At 38.3% G+C, this 18,813-nt stretch overlaps 2 protein-coding genes and 1 long non-coding RNA gene across 3 annotated transcripts; all 3 read left to right on the top strand.

The window, feature by feature from the left end:
* Positions 1–7,051: 7,051 nt before the first annotated feature.
* On the top strand, positions 7,052–8,797 carry LOC124271225. Its single transcript, XM_046706303.1, has one exon. The coding sequence runs from the start codon at positions 7,052–7,054 to the stop codon at positions 8,795–8,797; it is 1,746 nt and encodes a 581-aa protein (XP_046562259.1).
* A 371-nt stretch (positions 8,798–9,168) lies between these two features.
* LOC124271226 lies at positions 9,169–11,139 on the top strand. The gene has a single exon (XM_046706304.1). It carries the CDS (start codon positions 9,169–9,171, stop codon positions 11,137–11,139), a length of 1,971 nt encoding a protein of 656 aa, XP_046562260.1.
* An 893-nt stretch (positions 11,140–12,032) lies between these two features.
* LOC124271250 lies at positions 12,033–15,198 on the top strand. Its single transcript, XR_006896984.1, has 3 exons — positions 12,033–12,140; positions 14,006–14,010; positions 15,187–15,198. It is a non-coding gene; the product is annotated as an uncharacterized LOC124271250 (long non-coding RNA).
* The last annotated feature ends 3,615 nt before the right edge of the window (positions 15,199–18,813 follow it).

The raw sequence follows: 18,813 nt of genomic DNA on the forward strand, positions 1-18,813 counted from the left end.
CTGATAAACTTGGTATCCAAATCTGAGAACTATGCAAATTACGTCAATCCACGAACTAAATTTCTCAAAACTCCATACATGCCATGCGAATCCTAAAACGTTTAACATAAAATTGATGATATCGTCGCGAGTTAACATTCGTGGACGAGTTTGAAACAAACATGACGCCCCTATTATCAAAATTGGTGATTCTGTAAGAATTGATGACAGAGGTTCTGGAGACGTTAATGCAGTAATTGACTTTGGAAAACATGAAACAGAGAACTGCGTTCAAATTGAAGGTACATATTATGAGGTACGAGTGACAGGCTATCGTCTAAGAAAGGTACCAACCGAGGATTTCGACCTATCGATCACAACAAAGAAGACAACGAATCTATTCCGTCAGGTATCAGAAACTGATATTGATAAGGTGATTACCCGCAATGAAAATAGAAACACTACCAAGAAAACCCTGCCTGATTTTGTTGTTCTTTTTAGACAGAAAGATCTTATTTTAGGCATGAGTTATGTTTGCACTGTATTAGCGACTAGTCACAACCATATGTCGCCGTCATGAACGACCTTCACCTTGGTGTACCGATAAGTGTTCTTACGCGAATGCTCGATTCTCTTCAAATATAAATTCACGTACGATTTGCTTCTGTTTTAGAGAAATTTAAAGAATGACATTATATGATAAAGAGATTAGTAATCTCGTGTGTTTCGCCAAAGGCTCACATAATACAATTTTTATTCCTAATATCAGTGTATGAAATAAGGCCCGTCCGACCGCCCGAAATGGTCTAGATTTCTGACCGACGGTCTAAATTTACAGCTAACCAGCCCAATGGTCTGGTAAAAATTTTAGATGTTCCATACATCTGAGTAAATTCACCATATTTGGTCTGGTTAAATCCATTTTGGGCTGGTAACATTTTGAAGTTACCAGCCCTGATGTCTGGCTGGATTATTGGCTTATTTCATACACTGCTAATATATGATATTAATGATACGGAAACACACTCGGTTAATAATCTCTATTTCTCAAAAGAATGTCCCATTTGGAAACAGCACATGGAAATCAATAAAATAAAATTTACGCAAGACATTAGGTTTGCAGAAGCCCAAAAACTAGTCCAAGAATCTTAACTAACGGAAACTTATGCTTCCGTATCTACACCACCTACTGATACAGCCACAGTAACCAAACATCTGCAAGCTGTCAAACCAATTTGGCATGGATCAAAACTGATTCCCCTCAGATTTTGTCGCCTGAAATATCCACCCAGACTGCAGAAGTACTTCCAGAGCCAACCCGTGTTCAGGATGCATCTTTATCTAAGTCATCAAGAAGTGAATCTTCACAAAAATGTCAAAGTAGCAGAGCCTCAAAAGGTTCTACAAACAAAATCCAGCTTTTCAATAAATTTTGGATCGTTGGAGCACATGGATGTGTCTGAAAACATCCCGAACAGGGCACGTAGCGTGTCGCCCTCGAGAAAGGTAAGGGATAGATCGCCACTTACTCTGTGTTCATTGTAAATTCCGCCATTATGAACTCTTATGCAGGCTGATCTTCAAACACTCTATGGTGAACTACCCAAACCATGTGTACTCATGGGTGATCTGAATGGCCACAACCCACTCTAGGGGGTGCAACCACAAACGCAAAAGGTAAAATTCTGGAGGATTTTATTTCGAATAATAGTTTATGTATACACAATGATGGTACAGATACATATTTACATCCAGGTACAGGAACATATTCAGCCCTTAATTTGTCAATAACTGACTCCAACTTACTAAATGAATTTAAATGGTCAGTCCACGATGACCTTTGTGGAAGTGACCATTTTCCTACTATACTGAAACGTGTATACCCATCTGATGCTCCTCTATCATCAAGATGGAATTTTAAAAATGCTACCTGGCCTTTATATGAACAGCCGTGTGCTGACAAACTTTAACCTGAACTTTTTATTGATGTTCCTGATGCTATCAAATGGATTCCATTTTTCTGATGACTGAATACCATAGCTGACAAGTGTTTTCCAAAGTCCTCTGCAATTCCACATATTCGAAAACCATGAGCTGTCCTTATGTGAATATCACCCATCAACAGTTTTGTAATCTGATGATCACGAGGTAAGATCAACTAGAATTTTGCCTCAGAAGGTATCATGGCTTTCTGTAATCTTCCACCAACCCTGAGGTGTCTGCCATCGAACACTGGTGACAGAGGCAACAGCTTACTTGTGCTAGGTAGCTCGAAACCTCCTTTGAAACTGTTCAACTCCTTATGAAATTCCTGAATTTGAATTTCCAGCACCCAGATCAAGGTAAGTTCTTCATACTCCTGAGGAAGCAGTTCATTGTGTTTCACTGGGGTCCATCCTTTCACAGGGCACATGCAGTTCCTAACCGCACGTAGTAACAACGCTGTCTTTCTATAGAGTGAGTGCCAGGATGAGTAATGACTTGGGTTTATCAACAATGATAACGTGATGTCCTGCAGCGCGATTTGAGGAGAGTCGATCTTAGTGGATAGTTTCATAACACATTTGCCTTTGACTTCAGGATCACTTTCATCGAGGTCAACTGCTTGAGGTAGCTGGCGATCCAGCAAGTCATGATGTGGTTCTAACAAGAATTCTGGACCATTTAACCATGTGCTTGAGGTGAGTTCTTTGCTACGGAGTCCACGTGAACAGTGATCTGCAGGATTGTGTGATGACGGAACGTGACGCCACTGCTCAGTGGAAGTAGACTCAAGAATCTCGGAGACTCGATTCGAGACGAATGGTTTGAAACGCTTGGTTTCATTGTTGAGGTACTGCAACACCGTATTAGAGTCTGTCAAAAACGTCACTTTACGAAAGTCCAATTTCAGTTCATAATGCAGGGAATTCCAGAGTCTGACTCCAAGCACTGCCCCCTGTAACTCAAGCCTTGGGATTGATAGCGTCGGTTTGATAGGAGCAACGTGAGTGCTTCAGTCTTTGGTCGAATACGAAGTGATCACCAGAAACAAACCCAGTGCACGCTGTACTGGCTGTTGATCAAATTCCATATCAATGCTCCTGACCGCCCTATCACACTCTGGGATAGCATTCACAACTTCTGATGAATTTGATATCCACTTATGTAATCTGAATCCACCGAGTTGCATAAGTTGAGTGAGTTTTGACGATAAGCTGATGGCTTAGTGTATGGTCTCCACAGACTTAAGAAAATCATCGACATAGAAGTCATTGAGTGCTGCTTGTACAACATTCTCCCGGAAATCTTGATTGTCCAGGGCTCTGCGTTGCAGTGCATAACTTGCACATGATGGAGAGTCCGCAGCACCAAATATATGGACGGTCATTTTATACACATCTGGCGCTCCATCTGGCGAAGGTTTTGGAGAAAATGCCTGCTTACTGTCGAGGAAATGATTTGTAGATGTTGCAATAAGTTTGTAGACCCGTGGAATGCCGCTGCCGATCGAATCTAGCCCCACATAGGTGCTGTCAACTTGGCTGGAATTAATAAACGAATTTAAAAGGTGAGTTTTCGCTGTCTTGGGTGATCCATGATTTTGACTTGGAATTGCGGAGGTAGTTGTTTTCGGTGAGTCGTGGCGTATAACTTTTGAAATAATGATCCGATTGTGACCATTTATAGTTCATTTTGTTGGGACATCGTCTCGCTTTCGATCCGCAGGCCTCGACGGGGCCTTAAAAATAATTTACGTGGTGAAATCTAAGTTTGATTAAGGAGGGGGTGGTTCCGTCGTTACATCCCTTTCCTTTTATATAGTACTAGGGTAGGGTCTATATACCTATATGTCTGTCTAACGCTGTTTCTAAGCGTGACACGCCCCTGTGGAAATTACACTCCGTGGAAGAGAAGCACATGGACCGCACGTTGCCGAGACGATCATCTGCATCCAAGGGAAAAACCACATGTTCGTGAGAGAACAAAGAGACTTAATTCTGGTGCTTGCGTTCTTCAGTTCTTCCTTTATTCCAACTGGATATACAAGTTTGTGTTTTGTATGAGTTTCGACTTGTTTTTCCCTTGTTGGAACACAGCGTTGTGTTTGAGTTTTTCATCCAAGGTTACTAAGCGAGATAAGTCTCCTCCCTAAACTGACAAGCATACCACTAACAAAAATAATATTTTTGGAAACCAGTGGGGATGAAAGAAAATATGATTCTTCATATATTTAAAACAGTATGTCACTAAACACTTTTCTAATCTGTCCAACCCTGCTCATAACTGTGTGTTTAATCCTCTATAAAAAATCTTCTATTATTCCACCTCTTGGAATAAGAATAAAACCGTTCTTCCTGCTTTCATTCACCTAAATACTATATCTCCTTCCTGCCTGTTTTATTCTCCTCCTTGGCAGTTGGTGAGGCCACAAGTAGACTTAACACTGGCCACATTAAAGAAATTTGAAACAAATGAATTACGATACACACAAGATAATCAATTAAGAAATAAATATAAAACGTACAAATCGTTATTTGAAGATGGATCCAAGGGTGGCGGCGTGGTTGCTAGTGCCACTGTCATTGGATCCAGAACAATATCTTTCCGATTACCCAATAACAGCTCTATATTTACAGCGGAAGCAATTGCCATATTAACAGCCTTAAAATATATTAATAGACACCCCAAATATAAACAACACATAATCTTTTCAGACCCACATTCTTGCCTTCAAGCTATTAAAATCTTTCTTGTAAACATCCACTCTTAATTGAAATCATTGAATTGTATAACGATCTTGCTACTGGCCAATGTCTTCTGTTTGCTGCTAAAGCAGCACTCAACAAATCAGTGACACCACTTCTGATCCCATATTCGGATTACAAAGCTGTAATTAGATCTTATATCCGTGATCTAATGCAAAAGAAGTGGGACACTCAAGTAGGTACTGTTCTGTTACACCCATTAAAGATTTTATGGACACTTCAGTCAGTTTATCAGCTATAGAGTTACCTCCCCCAGTAGAACTCTTTCCAGTGGAGATAGATTTGTGAGCCCTAACCAACAAGATGTCGTCTGCTACCCAGCAGCTCTATTTAGGAACCAATTAACTAAAGTCAGATAATTATACAGTCCCCACAGTGTAAGTTTTGTTTCTCTTATCTGAGTAAGGCTTTTTGTCACTTTCAGCATAACATTTTAGTCAGGAAATGAGCTTTAAATGTACTTTTAAATGTTTTGAACTTTTGCTATGTTTTGGCTCCATTGGCAGAGGTCACAGAATTTTACTTCATTGAAAATATGATTGAATTCTTTCTTTATTGATTATTGATGAGGAATCATTTCCATGAGTTAAATGCATTCTTTGTCTCGTGTTAGAATGTATAACGTAAGAAATATAAATAAGCTAAAAGATTTTGTACAGATAATTTCAATGACCTTTTGAACTGACAGAACTATTATAGAACTAATTCGATCTTTTTATGTCCGTTTCAGTCTTTTCACCATATACTATCAAGTACTACCACATGAATATGTCAACTAAAAATCATCACTCATCTGTAACGCTCTTATGCATCAACTAGAATCATTAAAATCTTGATAGTTGGCTAGCTGGCTGTCAAGATTGACTAACTGGTCACAGTACAGTGAAAAGAACTCGTATTACAACTGTATAGAGAAAGAATCATGGCTTCTAAGGAAGAAAACGAAGTTACTTCTTCAATAATATTCTCTGATGCATGCTCCCAAACATCTAAACAATCCAGTAGAAGTTCAAGAAGTAGTTGCCACAGTAAGTTAGCTGAAAAGCGTGCAAAATTGGAAGCAGTAAAGACTGCCCTTGATTATGTACACAAAGAATCAGAACTGTCTAGAAAGCAGGCCATGTTAGAGACTGAAAGGAAGATATTAGAAAATCAGAAAATGTTTGCTGTATTAGAAGCAGAAATGAAAGTATTGGAAGAAGTAAATGAAGAATATGATGTTGTTGAAATTCCAGTTGCTTTAGAAATTCCAATTCAGAATTCTAAAGACAGAACACAGAGCTATGTCATTCATTTGAATAGTGACGACAGCAAAGATCCAGGATGCTAAGATTTACCTCCTCCTCCTCGGATGCAGAAACCAGAGACTGTTAGTGACAGACATGCAGGTGCAACTCTTAACCCTAATGCAACTCCATATATACCTCTAAATGATGTCTCAAACATGCACTTGAGGAAGGAATTTCTGCAGAGACTTTCCAAGTTTGATGACACCCCAGAATCATATGAAATTTGGAAGATAAACTTTCAAGGAGTGATACATGAAGTGCAGCTCACCGAAGGGGAAGAACTAGATCTACTTCTCAAGTGGCTTGGACCCAAATCCCTCCGCGATGCCATGAACATAAGAAGATACAAGCGGAAAACACCTACCGTATGTCTCCAACTTACCTGGGAACGCTTAGATCAACGGTTTGGGAGTCCAGAACATATTCTTTCATCTCTGGAGAAGAGACTTGAATCTTTCCCAGCCATCAATTCTCAAGACTACAGGAAGCTATATGATCTTTACGATCTATTAGCAGAAATAGAGTGTACAAAAATGGAAGAAAAATTTGACACTTACCTTTCCTATTTTGACTCACCCAAGAGAGTTAATCCTCTCGTCGACAAGCTTCCAAGTGGACTCAAAGAAAAGTGGGAGAACAGAGCATTCAGGTACAAAGACCAATATAAAGTTCAATTTCCACCCTTCTCCGAATTTGTTAACTTCATTCACGACAGACAGAAGCAGACAGAAGAATGACACAAGCTTTTCACAGCTCAAGACCAGTGAACACACCCAAGCTGTACCTCAAAAGAAATATCATCAGGTGCATGTCAAGAAAACTGAAGTGTCAGAAAAATGCCCCCTTCACAACACTGATCATTCCCTAAATGAGTGTGCTTCATTCAAGCAGAAACCGATCCAAGAGAGAATACACTTTATGAATTCAAAGGGACTTTGTTTTAATTGTTGTGGATTTGGACATGTGGCATATTATTGTACTGAACCTCAAGCACAGTGTGAAGTTTGCGGCGGAAAGCATGCTACAGCACTACACATGCGACGTGAAGACTGGACACAGGAAAAAGCTAAGGAATCTGACAAACCTGACAGACAAGAGAATAAAGATCCAGAAACTGAAAGGACTTCAAAGATATTATCTACATGCACAGAAGTTTGTGGTAATGACACTTTCCATGGAAAATCATGTGGAAAAACAATCCTTGTTGAAGTTCATCCCAAGAATGATCCGCAGAATTCCATAAGATTGTACGCAATACTGGATGATCAAAGCAACTCATGCCTGGCAAAATCAAAATTCTTTGATCTCATGAACATTTACACTAAGGAAATTCCCTACTCCTTATCAACTTGTTCAGGAACGACAAAAACATCTGGACGACGAGCAGCAAATTTTCAAGTGAGATCCCTCTCTGACGACTGTACTCTGGATCTGCCTACATTGATCGAATGCAACGACATTCCCAATTTCAGAGAAGAAATTGCTACTCCTGCAGTAGCCAGAAGCCACGACCATCTTACCGACATTGCTGATTGCCTGCCACCCCTTGATGACTCAGCAGAGATTCTCCTGCTTATTGAAAGAAACATGACTGAAGGCTTCCATGTTAAGGATCAGCGGGTCGGTTTGAAACACTCACCATATGCCCAAAGACTCCCATTAGGTTGGGTTGTGATAGGAGAGACCTGTCTCGGAAAACAACACATAACAGATGCTGTTAACGTAAACAAGACATACACAAGCTATGGACGACCAACACTGCTGAAACCATGTGTCAATAATTTCATGATTAAACCCCTCCTTGAGAGACAGAGTAAGAATACTGATGTTTTTGAGACAACTGAAACTGATGGCAGACCTGGTCTTTCAACTGAAGACCGTCATTTTCTCGAAATTTTAGATGAGGACATGTACCAGGGTGAGAATGGGACCTGGACTGCACCTTTACCAATGCGCAACCCACGGCCCCATCTACCAAACAACAAGTTACAAGCAAAACAAAGGGCTCAAGCACTACATAAAAGCCTGAACAAAGATGAAAATAAGAAGAAACAAATGGCGGAGTTCATGACAAGCATCTTGAAGGCAGGGCACGCTGAAATTGCACCTCCGGTTGAGAATGATAAAGAAGTATGGTATTTACCTCTGTTTGGTGTTCGTCATCCACGCAAACCCGATCAAATTAGAGGTGTATTTGACGCATCAGCTGCATATGAAGGCATCTCCCTCAACAGTATCTTGCTACAGGGACCAGACTTGATGAACAGACTCCTCCACGTTCTACTGAGCTTCAGGAAAGAACCCGTAGCAATAATGGGTGATATTGAGAAGATGTTCTGTTGCTTCCAAGTGCATACAAGTGCAAGTGAAGACTTCCTACGTTTCTTCTGGCACAGAGACAACAATCTTTCTGAAGACCTGATAGAATATCGAATGACAGTGCACGTCTTTGGAAATAAATCCTCACCTGCCATCGCCACAAGTGGTCTTAGAAGAATTGCTGGATGTGCTGCTGAGAAATTCGGTTCTGATGTTGAAGATTTCGTCAACAAGAACTTTTATGTAGATGATGGTTTGACCTCTCTGCCCACAGACGACGAAGCAATAAACCTATTGCAACGGACTCAAGACGCCCTCAAGACTTATGGAAAGATTGCCTCCAACAGTGTGAAGGTAATGGAAGCATTTCCATCTGAAGATAGAAACAAGGATCTGCAGAATATAGACTTCACAGACCTGGGAAGTGCCTACCCCCTGCAAAGTAGTCTCGGTGTCTCTTAGAACATCAAGACTGACATGTTCACACTTCAAGACCCAAATGACAACAAGCCATTCACAAAGCGTGGTGTCCTTCCCTTCTCTTCTCTCCTGTCATCATCAAAGGCAGATTGATTATGAGAGAAATACTGTCAAACCATGCAGATTGGGACGACCCCATTCCAGAGGAACATGAAACAGAATGGAAGATTTGGAAATCATCCTTGAAGCAATTAGAGACTGTATGTGTACCTCGAAGCTTCGTTCCTTCATCCTTTAGCCATGCAGCTGACAGAAAACTACTTTTCTACTGCGACGCGTCTGAAAAGGCCATAGCGGCAGTGGTATACCTGAAAGTACTCACCCCAGAAGAAAGTGAATAAATAGGTTTCGTGATGGGAAAAGTGAAGATAGCCCCGTCTCATGGTCACACCATTCCACGCTTAGAACTGTGTGCTGCTGGTATGGCTGTGGAGTTGGCTGAGACGGTATGGGACAGCCTGAACATGGATTCGTCAGATTGCAGATTCTATTCAGACAGCAAGATAGTCCTGGGCTACATCCGAAACACAACAAAGAAATTCAAGGTATATGTCTCAAATAGAGTAGCAAGAATACTCAAGTTCTCCACATCAGATCAGTGGAATTATGTTCTCACAAGTGAGAATCCAGCTGACGATGGAACGAGAGTGCTGGATGCTGCCAAGCTAGAAGAAAGCAAGTGGTTAAACGGACCAAGAAACGCATCAAAAGTAAACGAGGACAAAGAGATGGAAACAACGGGTCAAGAAACTGATGACACAGAAGTGGTGTCTGAAGCCACCCTCTTTGTAGAACAAAACATTGGAATAGGAATGGATAGATTTTCAAAGTTCTCATCCTGGAAGAACCTGAACTCCGGAATAGCATGGCTCAAAACTCTTGCAAGAATGTCTAAGGCTCCAAGACAAGAAAGAAATGGGATCTCAACCTTCACTGATAGTAAACATTTTGTAATGAGGGAAGTTCAGAGACAATATTTCCTTGAAGAGATCCAGTGTTTGAAGAACAAACAACCAATCCCAAAAGACAGTCCGTTATTCTCACTGAACCCAATCCTGGACAGTAACAAGCTTCTAAGAATAGGTGGGCGTTTGAACAAGACTTCTCTTGATGTACAACACAAGAATCCGCTTATATTGCCGAAGAAATCCCATGTATCCAAACTCATAACCATGCATTTTCATGAGAAGATCCAGCACCAAGGGAGACAACTCACTGAGGGAGCAGTACGCTCCAATGGTTATTGGATCATAGGCGGTAAGAGACTCATTTCATCTCTCATACACCAGTGTGTAACATGTCGCAAACTGAGAGGTAGAATGGAGCCCCCGAAGATGGCAGACCTTCCATGTGATAGAGTCGAAGAAAGCCCACCCTTCACGTATGTCGGCCTAGATACCTTTGGCCCCTGGAATATCGTGTCGTGCAGAACAAGAGGAGGATATGCAAATTCCAAGAGGTGGGCAATCCTGTTCACTTGCTTGGTCACTAGAGTAATACACATCGAGTTAGTAGATGAACTGAGCACTTCAGCATTTATCAATGCTTTGAGAAGATTCATCTCCATACGAGGTGACGTCAAACTATTCCGTTTGGATCGTGGAACAAACTTTGACGGTTCCACAAGTGAATTAAAGATCAACACCATAAATATTGAAGATGTGAAGATGAAGTCATACCTGAATGACAACCGCATAGAATGCATCTTCAATCCTCCTCATGCTTCACACATGGGTGGTGCTTGGGAGCGAATGATTGGTGTTTGCAGGAAAATCCTTGACTCCGTGATGACAGGAATCAGAACTACAAGTTTGACACATGATGTCCTCGCAACCCTGATGGCAGAAGTTTGTGTGATAGTGAATAATCGTCCAATAGTGCCTGTGTCATCTGACCCAGAAAACCCATGTGTTCTATCTCCAGCCATGTTGTTGACCCAGAAATCCCGACCTATGACAGATGTTAATGGAAATATTCATTCTGGTGATTTAAAGGTTCTGTATAAAAGTCAGTGGAAGCGTGTGCAGCAACTTGCTGATATGTTCTGGGCTCGCTGGAGAACAGAATACCTGCACACTCTCCAGCCCAGGAGAAAGTGGCAGAATGACGTACCCTGTTTACAAACTGGAGATCTGGTGCTATTAAAGGACAAAAATGTAACACGGAACAGTTGGCCTATGGGCATCATTGATGAAATCAAGCCCAGTGATGACGGACGTGTTCGAGTAGTTGTTGTGAGAACTGCTAAAAATGGAAAATCTTCCACATATATCCGTCCAGTCAATGACCTGATTCCAATTCTCAGGAATGTGAACAGTATCTGAACTGTAAATAGCATTTAATAGCATTATGAGATTTTGAACTTTGATAATATGACTTTATTATCCAAGTGAGATGGTGTTTGTGTTACCTCATATTTGTGTAACGCTTTTGGAGCCAGAGAGTATCTTATTCATCTTACGCTCTTGATAGAAATTGAATTTGAAGTTAACTTTTCCAAAGTGTTTTAAAGTTTGAATTTATATATCATATCATTAGATTTTATGCTAAACATGTAATATGTTGCAGAATTAGTATATTTAGATTTTATGATATTTTAAGAATATCATCCCGGGGAGTGTTCTGTTACACCCATTAAAGATTTTATGGACACTTCAGTCAGTTTATCAGCTATAGAGTTACCTCCCCCAGTAGAACTCTTCCCAGTGGAGATAGATTTGTGAGCCCTCACCAACAAGATGTCGTCTGCTACCCAGCAGCTCTATTTAGGAACCAATTAACTAAAATCAGACAATTATACAGTCCCCACAGTGTAAGTTTTGTTTCTTTTATCTGAGTAAGGCTTTTTGTCACTTTCAGCATAACTTTTAGTCAGGAAATGAGCTTTAAATGTACTTTTAAATGTTTTGAACTTTTGCTATGTTTTGGCTCCATTGGCAGAGGTCACAGAATTTTACTTCACTGAAAATATGATTGAATTCTCTCCTTATTGATTATTGATGTAGGAATCATTTCCATGAGTTAAATGCATTCTTTGTCTCATGTTAGAATGTATAACGTAAGAAATATAAATAAGCTAAAGATTTTGCACAGATTAATTTCAATGACCTTTTGGACTGACAGAACTATTGTAGAACTAATCTATCTTTTTATGTCCGTTTCAGTCTTTTCACCATATACCATCAAGTACTACCACATGAATATGTCAACTAAAAATCATCACTCATCTGTAAAGCTCTTATGCATCAACAAGAATCGTTAAAATCTTGATAGTTGGTTAGCTGGCTGTATCATTTACAAGATTGACTAACTGGTCACAGTACAGGTATCAATAAGTTACATGAAATTAAACCAACTATCGGCTACACCTACTTGGGTTGTCAGTCCAGATTTGAAGAGGTCATTGTGCGACGATGTCGCATTCGCCACTCAATCACCCTTGTGATGAAAGAATCACGAGAGACTAATATAGTTAAATTAATAGTCTAATTTCAGTTTCAATATATAATTGAAGATTTCCGTTGGTAAGAAAGTATATTTCCCTTTTTCTCTAAAGAACAGAGATGCCATGTATTTGAAGCGCTCCTAAAATATCTATAATCTGTACTAAACGTCTTTATTTGTGCGGACATTTCATCATGATGTAAGCGACATGAGAATAGAGGACTTCCGGCGGAAACACACTTGTTGTTAACGCACGAACATGAAACATATCTTCAACTTGTATGCTGTGAATAGCTGTAGGTCTTCAGGAAACATTACTGAAGGAAACTTATAAAGTCTTTCATAGGTATGATTCTTATCACATCTATTCATCAAACACTGGCAAAACTTTTGGTGGTGTATCCATAATGGTTCGACAAAACATTCTTTATAGTCAAGTGCAACTCAAAACTGATCTCCAGGCTGTTGCGATGTGGCTAACTTTACATCTTGTAAGGAATCATTATTACTGTTTCTTTGTATATTTAAAAACATCTTTGAACATGGTGCATTCCCAGATTCTTAGCACACAGCAATTATCATCCAAATTCCTAAGTCACTCCAAGATACCAATCCAATAAATTACCGTCCAGTTGCCTTGACAAACTGTGTTTGCAAAACGACGGAAGGAATGATTAAAAAATAGCCTACATAAATAAACAAAATGCAGTGTATATTCTTTGATTTAAAGAAGGCCTGTGACACTACATGGAAATATGGCATATTAAACGATTTTCATTCCAGAGGATTCCGTGGGCGCAGGCCTGAATTAACTTCCCGATTTCTTAACAATAGGTAGTTCCAAGTTCGTGTTGGATCAATCTCTGTCAGTTATGTTTGACCAAGAATTGGGTGTACCTCAAGGAAGTGTGTTTGTTGATGCTTTTATTGTGTCTTGTCGTGGGATTAACATATCTACTGAGCAAAACTGAAAACTTGACACCTGGGATGCTTTGGGCTGTTTATAATATTAGGTTTAAAACAATAATTGTAGTGGTATGCTGTGCACAGAACTTCATGACATCAAAGGAAAACAAAATATTGAAAGTCTTTAACAACGGTAACGTTGATGATGTCAAGCTACCCTCCAAAATGAAGTTCATAGCGTGGAGAACAATTCCATTGAGGTCTCCAGTAAGGGTTGTGGCATCCTCTAGCGTCCCTTTCAGACACACCATGTCTTTTCATGGGGATCTTAGAACGTTAGTAAACACACCCCGAGGAAGGCTTCGTCATTGCTCAACAAGGTGACGTTGAAAATCTTGTGGTGATTCTAATGTCGTTGTCAAGCATATATCGAAATGAACTGCTGGAAACGCTTGTGCGTTTCTTTTTTTTCAAGAGTGTACCACCATGGCAATCTATACAATATCAGCAATCTGTTTATGAGCTTAGAACAACTACCCTACCGCTGTTACAACTGCATCTATACCGACGGCTAAAAGAAACGAGAGAAATTAGCTGGTGTCGGTACATCAGATGATACGTTTTCACTTAGACTCACTCAAATTTCACTGCACGAGCAAGGGGGAAATATGTTAGCATTGCAGTATATCGGGCATTCTGAGAAAAGACAACTTATGACATCCTCCGATCGTTTGTCATGTTTTCAAGCAAGGAGTTTTGCATCATTGCTGCAAGGAGTAGCCATGATACTTGTTGTTTACTTCCGGCTTAAGCTCAGTACAGCGATATTAGATTTAGAAGTGACTGTTGTCTCGATCCTTGATAAACTCTTATGTATAGATGGCTGTGATCGGATAATAGCTCTATCATATGATCATCAGACAGTTTGCGTGGAAATAGCTTACCGGATGTGTTCTGTTCTTTTATCTTATTTCCCAGTTCAGGTATGTATGGCATGTGAATGGTGTGGATGTGTTCTCATTGTAAACGTTAGATATTTTTAAATCATGTAAGATATGAACAGTAACTTTTCTTGTGGATCATTGAACTGTCGAGGTCTTGGCAATCTAGATAAGAGAAGAGATGTCTTTAACCTTTTACGTTCCAAACATTTCTCACTATATTTTCTCCAAGATACATATTTTACTTTTCAAGAGGAAAAAATTACCAGATCCATGTGGAGCCATGATGTTATTCTCAATTGTCATTCAAGTCAGTCTAAAGATGTGGCTTTTCTCTCAAATAAAAATATTAAATACAAGATACATCAAGTTTATAAACATGAAACTGGTAACTTTCTTTTCATTGATATCACAGTCAATGGCTGCCGAATGTCTGTTGGTATTACCTCTGGTCCCAATTCTGACTCACCATATTTCTAGAAAATGATACTTACAAAATTCAAAGAATTTGGCAATGAATTTTGCATCCTTGGTGGTGATTTCAACCTTGTTCTTGATCAAGATAAAGATACTAGTAATTATATGAATGTTAACAATCCAAAGGCTAGAGAGCAACTATTAGAATTTATAGGAGAACTTAATCTGATTGACATATGGGGGACAATACCCCTCGATGAGACAATATACTTGGCGACGCACAAAACCCATAAAACAGGCAAAACTTCTATGTAGAGATGTATCTCAAGTCAGGATCAACCAAGGTTATAGAACAGACCACTCGCTCACTAGTTTCCATTTGAATATTGAAAACTCTCCTAAAAGAAAGACATATTGGAAGTTTAATAATTCTTTGTTGCAGGATAAGAAATATGTAGAGGAAATTAAATATATTATACTCTCAGTCAAAAGAGATTATGCTGCCCCAATTTATAACTTGGAGAGCCTTCATAATTCTAATTTTGACTTTGAACTTTCAATCAATGACCATTTGTTTTTAGAAACTCTTCTTATGCAAATTAGAGGAAAGTCAGTCTCATACTCTTCATTTAAAAGAAAATAGTTAAAGAAGAAAGACTAGAGACAAAAATATAAAATCTAGAGAACAACTTTGGAGAATCTATCGTAGAAGATTAGAAACTAAAAACAGGAACTGCAAATCTGAAAACAACAAAGAGTCCACGATCAGATGGCTTCACTTACGAATTCAAAAAATTGGTCTGGCTTGACCTTGGTGATTTCCTTTTGAGATCAATGAATTACAGTCTTGAAACTTGCCATCTCTCCTTAACTTAAAAACATGGAATTATAACATGCATCCAAAAAGGAGATAAAACAAAACAATTTCTCAAACACTGGCGTCAAATTACCCTATTAAACTCAGCATACAAACTTCTATCCTCAGTCATTGCAGACAGATTAAAAAAAGTGCTCCCCAATATCATTAATGAAGATCAAACAGGATTTATGTCAGGCACATATATCAGGGATAATATTCGTATGATTTATGATTTTGAGAAGGCATTTGACTCTTTGCCACCACATATCTTCTTATTATGTGCAGAAATAGTATCAGCTCTTATTAACAAAAATGAAAATATCAAGGGTATAGTGGTCGACAATATTGAATACCTCATATCTCAATATGCAGATGACACTGAATTTATTCTTGAAGGTTCAAAGTAATCTTTTGAAGGGGTCAATGACACATTAGATTTATATGCACAAATTTCTGGACTTTAGATTAACTATGATAAATCAGAAGTTGTTTGGATAGGAAGTTAGGAATAGAAATAGTAATGTTAAATTCAGATCAGAGTTAAACCTACGTTGGAATCCAGAAAGTTTTAGGATTTTGAGTATAATCTTTTTGGTCGATATTAACAATTATGAAATTGAAGAAATAATTAAACAATGGACGAAAAGAACCGTAACTCCTATAGGAAAAAATGCTGTTATCAAGTCATTGCTTATTTCCAAACTGAATTTCCTTTTTCTTACTCTGCCCAACCCACCCGTTGACTTTCTTAAAAAGTTAAATAGTATGTTATATCGTTTTCTTTGGGATAACAAACCTGATAAAATTGAAATAACAGTTGTTTGTAAACCAGTTGCTGAGGGAAGGTTGGGAATGATTGATATATATGCCTATGTTGATGCATTGAAAGTAACATGGATTAGAAAATTACTTCAATTCAATTATGAAAGAAAGTGGAACCAACTGTTGATAGAAACAATTCCACAATATTTTGAACCTCTCATTATTTGGTAGTGAATATCAACTTAAGCTTTCAAAATCTACGCAAAATTAGTTTTGGAAACATACTCTAAATGCTTTTGCCAAAGATAGTTATAAAAATAAACCAAATACCTTAGAAGAGTTCCTCAGGGAACCCCTTTTGTATAACAGAAAAATAATTATAGATGGCAAATCGTTTTACAGTAAAAAGTTTTATGAACACAATATTGTTAATATTTACTGCTTACTGAATGATGGTGGGAACTTAATGACACTTGAACAATTTTGTCATAAATTCTAGAAGATAAATCTTCTTGAGTGTCTTGGAATTGTAAAGACCATTAGTAAATACCTCAAAGCAATTGGTTTCGAAAAAAGCTCAAATGTGATACTAGATAATAACTTTAACAACCATGAATATAAGTAATCTCAATTCATGTAAAAGGATCAAAGACCTATTATTTTAAAATCGCTGAAAGTGAAGAAAAATTGAAGATTGTTGTAAAATGGGAAGATGAAACGTTGATTAATATTAATTGGAATAATATATTCATAAAAACCCTTTAAAACCACTCATGATCCTTAATTAACATGGATGCAATTCAGGCTGCTTCACAGAATCTTTCCAGTCAATCCATACCTGATTAAACTGTATATGGTTGAGAATTATCTTTGTACATTTTGCGGTTCTGAGCCTGAGTCCATACTTCGTCTTTTTTGGAATTGTAGAATAAGTAAATACTTTTGGCAAAAAATGTCTCAGTGGATTGAGCTAAATTGTTAACACACGGGTATTATAAACCTTCAGTGTGAAAGAGTTTTATTTATTTATTTATCTATTTATTTATTATTTAAGTAGATATATGATTATATAATATTAATAAGAAGAATAATGATATGTAATATGTCTACAGGAATAAAATTTAAATATAAAAAGAAATGTTTGCAAGCAACAGATGGTCGGAAATGGGACCACCCGTTCCTGGCTGAGATTTAAGATTTGCACCTGTAACAATCAGCATGATATTTTCTCCTGTTTGTTTCCTATCAATGCTGCTCTTGAACAAACAGTAGTGGACACTAAGTACCCTTATACTGATTGCAAGCCTGTTGTACGGCAATATGTTGGATGTCAAACTGGGATAAACAAACCACAAACAAGCTACACTATATACAACCGACCATAAGTGTCGAAGAGATAATGTTGTTTTAAGACGATCATGTACAAGACATTTTTTTTCTTTCTTCAAAAGTGCTATGATGCTCCTATGTGTGTTCCTTGTTAATGCCAGTTTACCATGTTTACTTCAAATTTCATGGACTTCGCTTCCGATGACTATTTGGAGGCAGAACTCCATTACCTTACTGTCAGTACAATGAGGCTGTCCAAAACCACGTTAGCCACTCCGCGAACCCTGGTCAAAGGACTTCCTGGTGTTTTGTCATCATTAGCCTGGTCGATCAATCAGGTTGGTGGTCATTTTGAACCCTATATAGATGTATTTTATTTCCTCCATTGTCGTGAAGAGCAGTACTTAAAAAAGAACAACACGAAATACAATATATATATTCAGTTAGTCATAAAGCTTGGATGAACAATGATATTGCTGATATGTGCATTTCTGTATGTATTTGATACTGATATAATGATTAGTTGGGGGCCTGTATATATATATATATATATATATATACGAATTCAGATAATTTTAAGATTACTTGAATGCAAACCTTAAAGTCAAAATGCTAGATCTAGATAATATAGAAACAACATGAAATATCAAACTGAGGCGATTTTGAAAGAGATGTCTTAATTGTTTCTATTACACATTAGAAATAGACTAATCAAAATACTTACTGAGAACCATTAGTCAGTAAAACTGTACGGGCATTGAAAAACAGATCATCGGCTCTCTTGATTTTCGTTCCAATTCACATATCACACATGTTATGTTAGTGCCCTCTCCGAATCACCATAATTAAAGGGGAAAGAACCATTGTGCGTTTTACCTGAGATTGAATACATTTGGCATATAAATTCATGGAATCAATTAAGGTGTCCTAGAATATACATGTTTTGCCATTTTGCAAATTGGCGTAAGTAACATAACTTTTAATTTGTTTCACTGCACACTTGATGAACGCCCTTTAATGTGAAGGACATTATTGTGACTATCAGAAACCGTTTAACCTTTAGTACTTTCAATCAGCATTAACTTAGAGTATACACAACATCATTCCCACCTGTTGTAAGAATAATATAGTGTTTCTTTCGAGGTCTTCATGTTCTCGACAGCAGCCAGGGACAGCACATACATTCATATACAAAATGATTTATTCATATCTTATGCACAAGTCATTATTTTGTTCTTTGCACAGCTGACAGTTCACGATCTTTCCTCTTCTGCAAGCTTTCTGTCAATACACATCATGATGAAGTGCTGGATACTGACGTGTGTCATGACCTATCCTAT

The sequence above is a fragment of the Haliotis rubra genome, unplaced genomic scaffold (assembly GCF_003918875.1).
Source record: "Haliotis rubra isolate DU_JTF1 unplaced genomic scaffold, ASM391887v1 Scf159, whole genome shotgun sequence".
NCBI classification, from domain to species: Eukaryota; Metazoa; Mollusca; class Gastropoda; order Lepetellida; family Haliotidae; genus Haliotis; species Haliotis rubra.

Excerpts from the sequence above, each read along its gene's own strand:
- LOC124271225 (XM_046706303.1), top strand. The coding sequence starts at position 7,052 with ATGCGACGTGAAGACTGGACACAGGAAAAAGCTAAGGAATCTGACAAA.
- LOC124271226 (XM_046706304.1), top strand. The coding sequence starts at position 9,169 with ATGGGAAAAGTGAAGATAGCCCCGTCTCATGGTCACACCATTCCACGC.